Raw genomic sequence first — 7500 nt, 5'->3', positions numbered from 1 at the left:
TTGTATTCCCATACTCGCTCTCCTTTACTGTCTACTTCTTACTCTTATGCTATAATCATGCCACATCTTGCTTTCTCTCTTAGGCTTCAATATCAAGTTGGAAGATGAAGTTGTTGGAAGGTTCGAACTTCTTATTCTTCTTATTCTTCTTCCTTTTTTTCTTAGACTTTTCCGTATCTCCCCCTTCGGTCTTATTCTTCTTCTCCTTCTTCCTGCTGATGTTGTTTTTAGTGTTCTTGGTATAATTGCTGTTCTCGAGGTCGTCGACGTCGCAGGTGTCCGTGGTGGTCTCGTCATCGGTGGTGGTCGTGGCGGTGGCAGAAGTCTGTTCCTCGCTGCTTCCTTCCGTGTCCCTTCGTCGGCGTCGCCCTGACTCGTCGTTCTCCCTGTCGCTACAGCTCTCCGAGGTCCGGTCGCTATCGGAGGGGCGGCGACCCTTGTTCCTTCGCCGCCTCTGCTTCATCTTCTCGGCCTTGGCGCGCTCCACCAGGATGGAGCGGTTGGTGCGGAACAGCTGTCGAGATACAACCTCGTTGAAGCGGACGCTTTTCTTCTCCCCGAGGCTTGAAGCCATGCTGCCCTCCTCTTCCTCCTCCTCCTCGCCCTCCAAAAGGAGATCCTCTGGCAGATCCAGATCAAGGGATGAGGCCAGGGATGTCTGCGGGGTGAGAGCGCCCACCTGGGACTCGCTGAGGGAGCGCGTGCGGTGCTTGAGGATACCCCGCGGCCACGAGCAGGTAGCGCTCTTCACCGTCCGAGATGGAGCAGAAGTTTCGCACATACTCAAGGTACGACATATCCGTGGGGACCGTGGGGGTATGCCCTCTGCCCTGGCCTGGCCGTCCTTGAAGCCAGCGCACTGCGTCGTCTCGTCGCGTACACCTTCCGCCTGCAGTGGAAAAAATCATTTACGTGAAAATGTAATCTATAGTGCTATTCATGTACATATTTGAAAGAAAGATGATACGGAAATACAAATCTGTAAACATTTGCTGAATTCTAATTTGATCCATATTCGTCGTACGTTTCGACATAGGTTCTACTACTACGATTGTTCACCGATTGTCGCTGCACGATATCAGTGTGTACTATTTTGCTTCGAGCGTCGACTGCATTTTTTTTTACCAGCCGTGAAGGCAGTAACCCATGAAGGTAGTGTCACGAGAAAATGATTTTGAGCAAGTTGAATAGGAGAAGGCTGTTAATTCAGTATCTTCTAGTAGAAGATACGGAAGATGATTTTTTTCCCAAATGTACGGGGAATAAATACTAAAAAAAGCATCTGATATTTTCACTGAGGAATGAAGAGGGATTTGTTTCAGAAATGAATTGCAGAAATTGACCCTCCACAAGGATCTCATCCTGTTCATCGGAAAACTTGGGAGCCACAGACACTCCAAGTCAAATGATCGTTTGCAATTGCGACTATTCGGAGCCAACCATGATCGTTAGCGACTCTAGCGGCAAGAAAACAGCCTCATTCCAAAACAATCGTTGAGCCTTGAACGATCACCGTTACGCGATAATCGCACCGATTAAAAGTACATTAACTAGCAACTTTGCCTCACGGGTGAAGATCGCGAAAAAGCTGACGGAGGGAGGGAGAGGGAGAGGGAGAGGGAGAGGGAGAGGGAGAGGGAGAGGGAGAGGGAGAGAGAGAGAGAGAGAGAGAGAGAGAGGGAGAGGGAGGGAGGGAGGGAGGGAGGGAGGAGGGAGGAGAGGGAGGAGAGAGAGAGAGAGAGAGAGAGAGAGAGAGAGAGAGAGAGAGAGAGAGAGAGAGAGAGAGAGAGAGAAAGTGAGGTGGAGTGGAAGCGGGGAATCAATAAAAATTTCAAGACAAAACAATTTAGTTAGAAAAGCTCATCAGCTGAACAGAAAGGAATAACGAAATAACGTGACGACACTCATACACGGTACCAGCTGAAATATGAGTTTGTTAGTGAAGTCCCCGAGGACAAAGTAAGTGGCACTCGCGGCCCAAGAGAAACTCGAACAAACTTGAAACAACACGTGATAACCGAAGTAGAAACAAGTGCTTATATCGACTTGGGTGATGATATTCAATTACCCGATGGAACGTCAAGACGACCTGTTCAGATACGAATCAAAGGTGGAATGCAGAACAGAGGAGGTGAGGCACAAAAAGCGAGCGGATAAATGAGATAGTAATAGCAGTGAGAAAAAAATAAATATGGGCGAATCCTGACAAAGAGAGGCGAATACGGGCAAAGTCTCATCATACTTTTGAACATGGCGACTGATCTTGCAAATTCCTTTTGTCCATCACACAGGTCTTAAACAATTTCTCCGCGTCCCGGACCCAAAGAAACGCAATTGGAATCGTTAATGCACATCCGAGTTATGTATGAGAATGGGGATTAATGTACGGGCTTCCATATACCCCTTTAAGCTCAAGTCATTTCTCATTCTCTTTATCAACACTCTATTTCTCTCTTGATTCTCTATACCAACAAATTAAAAATATACGTACACTAACAAAGAATATAATGCTAAATTTCTTAACTAAAAAAAAAAAAAAAAAAACGAGTGGTGACCGCACCACTTCGCTTTCATGGCCATCAAAGGGAGAGGGGAGATGATTAGATAATGGCTACATTTAACCAAGGCAAGATGTGATGACACAGGGCTGTGATTATAGTATATAAAATGCCAAGTGAAAACAGGAGAAACCGGAAAGGAAACATATACCAAGCTGACGAAGTGTATCAGCAAAGGCAGAAGGCCAGTGGCCGACTGTGAGCTATATACGTAACGAGTTCTGACCCAATACTGGCCAGAATGGGGGGGGGCTTCAATACACGAAATGCATAAGCAATCGACCAGTTTGCAACGGAGGCTATTTATCAATCTCCCAATTTGAAGTATAAAGTAATCATCCAGTATTATAGATTGTTAAATCATATAATATTGTTCGTTTAGGGGATAACATTGAATGCATGAAGATGTTTGAGGCTTTATCAACCTACTGATATCTGTTTCCATGCATCACACCTTTCTGGCGATTTCCCTCGGCGTCGAGGCCGCAATACGCCCATGAAACAACGCAATATCCTTAAGCGACTTCTTCCCCTACTACTGTTGCTTCGAACCACTAGTGACGCTGCGACCACTACTCTACTAAAAACCAAGTCAGAAACCTCTTTCAGTCGGTAAATATCAATTATACATTTGCTCTTCTGGATGCAATCCTGTTCTACATGCCAGCGCCTTACATTCGACGTACAAAGAAGAGCATCTTGGAGAGCGGCTGCACCCTCTCTCTAGCCATGGTCGATGAAGCCCGATATCTCCAGATCTTTTCAAGAATTCTTCCTCCAGAACACCTCGTGGGGGAGGTAAGGATGCCGTCGCGCGCGAGGCGGCCGCCAAGAACAAGGGTGGGAGAGGACAGAGATGCAGCGCCAAACAACATCCGTCAAAAGACTTCAACAAACTGGCTCAGACTTAGAAGGGAAATAGAGATGTACATGTTACAAAATATATTACAACTGAAACAAACTGACAAACTATATCAATTATAATAATGATAATAATAATGACAATAATGATAATGATAATAACAATAATAATAAAATAATTATAAGAAAAACAACAATAATAATAATAATGATGATGATGATCATGATGATAACAGAACAATTATAATAATATTGAGTCACAATAACATTAGCAATAATGACAGCAACAATAATAATAGAAATACCAATGATAATAATAGTAATAATAAAAGTACTATTATTACTAATAATAATAACCACAATAATAAAAAATAACAATAAACGGGAAAATTATAAAGTTTATTATATAATAAGTATACAGGCTATACTTGGGTGTGTGTGTGTAGGTGAGGTGCTTGTGTTTGTGTTTGTATTTTGTGTGCGCGTGTTGTTATGGCATTTGCGCTTGCGAGAAAAATGTTAAATGTGTAGGAGTAGAAGGTCTGAGATGCTGGCATACACCAACATGTGGATAACACCCATAAAAGATCCAGGGGCAGTGCACACTGCATCAAGACGCAAGTTTCTTTGCTGTTCCCAGTGCTCGCCCTACAAGACTAGGAAAACAGAAATGAATAAATGGAGTAGCGAATAAGATGAGAGAAGGGGCAGACACGGAAAGCAAAGTGGAAGGGTGAAAACAGGGCGAAAGGGGACCGACAGGCAAATAAGGTAAGATGGGAGGAGGGGAAAGGGAAGTTCAAAGACAAAAGAAAGGAGAGGTAAAAATGGATATGAGCAAGTAAACAAGAGAAAGCGAGAAAGGAGAGCTTGGCCGTGGAATTCCGGCAGCTGCAGTTTCCTCCCAGGACTAGCCAGACCCGTTTCCCGCGCTGAACTGGCCAGACTAGCCATGCACAGGTAGAGCAGCATATCCTCTGGTTCCGACGGAAAACACAACAGGGGGGGGGGGGAGGCGAAGAGGGTCAGGCACAAAAATGTGACAAAGGATGGGGAAGAAATTAGAAACAGAAACGATAGCGGGCGAATAATGTTAACCCAAATAGTTCATTCTTCAACAGAGGCTACAAAAGCAATCGTCCACAAATATTCATGATTACCGGTCGGACACAAGATAACATGACACAATAAGAAGCCCCGCCATCGAGGGGGCAGGATCCTCTCAGGCAAGAAGAAAACAAGTAAAACTGGCTTGACTAGAGCAGAAGCCAGCTCGAGTTGGCCGGGGCGGCGGCGCCCAAGGTGAAAAGGTTAATATGTACCTTCGTAAAACACGAGACTCCAACCAACGCCATCTACAATGCAGAAAAAGAAGACAAAGAAGAAAGGAAACCAAAAATGGGTAGACAAAATCCTGAGTCTTTAAGCATGAATATGCATATTTGTACTTATTTACATCAGTTCTGCTATTTCTTCCAATATCTCTCTTCAAAAAATGGACAGTATAAAAAAACGGTTTCAGTTATGTTTATTTTTCAACATATTAAGGTCAATACACTTCTGCAAACGTTGATAAAAGCCTTCAAGTCCATCTGAGTAAAACTGAGGGTCATATGGTCTGAACCATGTCAGAGCTCTTTATACACTTCAACAGTTGAAAAATTGGAGGCTTTCAATATTTTTTAGTTTGGAAAAAAAAAGTTGGATGGGGCTAATTCGATGCTGTAAGGTCGATGTCGGACGATTTCCCATCGAAATTCAAATAGCACACATTCATAATAGCAGATGTAATTGTTTTCTTGCGCTCGAGGAAGTCAACCAGCAAAATCCCCTCTGCATCCCAGAAGACAGTGGCCATGAATTCTTGAATTCTCAGATTTTGCTTTGAATGGTTTATTTCCACCCCTGGGCAGCCACTGCTTTGATTGAATTTTGTCCTCAGGATCGTACTGGTAGAGCCATGTTTCATCCCGTTTTATTTTGATCGCTAGTTTGCTGGACCCCGCAGTAACAAGCGATGATCACGCGAGTGGGTGACCGCTCGCCATTCGCTAAGTTAGCCACACGCTAGGATCTTGCGAGCAGACAACTATTCGTCATTCGGAGTGATTTCGGCAACAGCATCCGCCACTCCGCCCTTCAACATGCCGTCCGACATATCAACCAACAACCCTCCAGCCGCGGCAGCGCAAGTCAAGCTCCCCACCTTCTCAGCGATCGATGCTCCCACCTGGTTCCGGCGAGCTGAAGTGCAGTTCCGCCTGAAGAGGGTAAGTAACCCCACTACCCAGGCCTACCACGTCCTTGCAGCCCTTCCAGATTACATTTTTCCCCGCATCTCAAGGGCGACACTACTATCAATTATGGTGACCTCAAAACTTTCGTCCTGCACCCCTTCACTCCATCAGTACCAACGCGAGTGACACAGCTCCTCCAGCTTGCCAAGCAGCCCCTAGGCAACCAGAGACCTTCCGACGCCTTGTTCAAGATGAAGGCTCTGGCAAGACTCCCTCCAGTAGCCGACGGAACAGCAAGACAGCTGGACTTGCTTCGCACCCTTTGGCTTCTCCACCTACCAGAAAATATTTGTGTGGTCAACCCCAACACGGAGATGGATGAAGCCGACCTGCAGGAGATGGCGGACCAACTAAATGATGCACATGCGTCAGCAACCCGTTACATCAATGCGCCCCTGCCAGCCGAGGTCGACATTGCAGTGGTCAACCGTACTCCATCTCGCATCTGCCGGCACCCAGTATGACAACCCAACCCAACAGCAGTAAAGCAGCAAAAAATTTGCCGATGGCCTCTGATATTTTCACGCCAGGTTCGGCCATGACACGAGGAACTGCAAACCAGGTTGCCACTGGCAAAAAAAACGTGTAAGGCGGCCGCCGCGGCACCAATACCTTTTTCCTGCAAGACCCCATAATGAGCGTTCGCTTCCTATTGAACACTGGCACTGCCCGCTCCCTCCTATCAGCCTCTTAGTGGAGGAAAACCTACCAACAACAGCCAGTCATTAGACTCACGGTAGCCAATGGCACACTCATCCCCACATAGGGCCGCGAACATATCAACAACCGCATAGACAGCCATACGTATGGATGGAGTTTCATGGTGGCCGACGTTATCTTCCTCCTTGGAACAGACTTCCTGGCCTACTACCAGGTCCTCCAGTGACATATTGGTCGATGTAGTTTCCCTCGCCGCCACCCCATCATCGCTACCCGCACCTCGCCTTTCAGGTGATTGATGCTGCAGATGACTACGCGAAACCTCCTCAACTCCTACCCCAGATGTATTTAAACCCGAGCTTCGCCAGCAACCTCAGACTCCAGCCAAGCACAGTACCTATCGCCATATCAAGACATAAGGCCCTCCAGTGTTCTCCAAGTTTTGTTGGCTATCACCCGACAAACTCGCCGTGGCAAAGCAGACCTTTGCAGAGCTGGAGCGCCTAGGCATATGTCAAAAGGTGCCAAGTCCTAGGGCATCCCCTCTGCACAAAGTAGTAAAAAAGGATGGCTTCCTTCGTCCCTGTGGTGACTACAGATGCCTTGACATGCTTACAGATCCAAACCACTACCCATTGCCTAACATAGCCGAAGTCACTTCCTTCCTCCATGGTGCAAAGATTTTTTCCAAGCTCGACCAACTGAAGGGGTACTATCAAGTACCAATGCACCCAGAAGACATCCCCAAAACCGCCGTCACCATGCCCCTTGGTACTTTCACTTTCAACTACAGCTGTTTTGGTCTCAGAAACGCCAGAGCTACCTTTCAGTGGATGATGGATGGCATCTTGGGTGGTTTATCCTTCTGCATCTGCTACACCAACATCCTCATCTCTGCAGTTTTAGACCGCCTGCAGCAGAGTGGCCTGGTAATGCGATACAAGTGTGTTTTCAGTGTCAGGGAGGTAGACTTCTTGGGGCACCGCCTCTTTCCCGCAGGTGTCTCCCCCCTCCCAGACAAGGTAACGGCAGTCAAGCAATTCCCCACACCCTCCTCGGTCAAGATCCTCCAAGAGTTCGTGGGAATGGTGACCTATCACCACTTTCTGCCCGGCATCACTTTC

At 46.5% G+C, this 7500-nt stretch overlaps 1 protein-coding gene across 1 annotated transcript in view; it reads right to left on the bottom strand.

The window, feature by feature from the left end:
- LOC119589979 (protein kintoun-like) overlaps positions 1 to 7500 on the bottom strand; it is a gene marked incomplete at its 5' end in the record, with an annotated part of 34031 nt that overhangs the window by 559 nt on the left and 25972 nt on the right. The window contains 1 exon segment of the mRNA XM_037938671.1: positions 1 to 889. This exon segment is cut by the window's left edge and continues 559 nt beyond it. Coding sequence (XP_037794599.1) covers positions 80 to 889 — 810 coding nt within the window.

The sequence above is a fragment of the Penaeus monodon genome, chromosome 26 (assembly GCF_015228065.2).
Source record: "Penaeus monodon isolate SGIC_2016 chromosome 26, NSTDA_Pmon_1, whole genome shotgun sequence".
In the NCBI taxonomy this organism is placed as follows: Eukaryota; Metazoa; Arthropoda; class Malacostraca; order Decapoda; family Penaeidae; genus Penaeus; species Penaeus monodon.
This window is presented reverse-complemented; position numbering and strand designations above follow the sequence as displayed.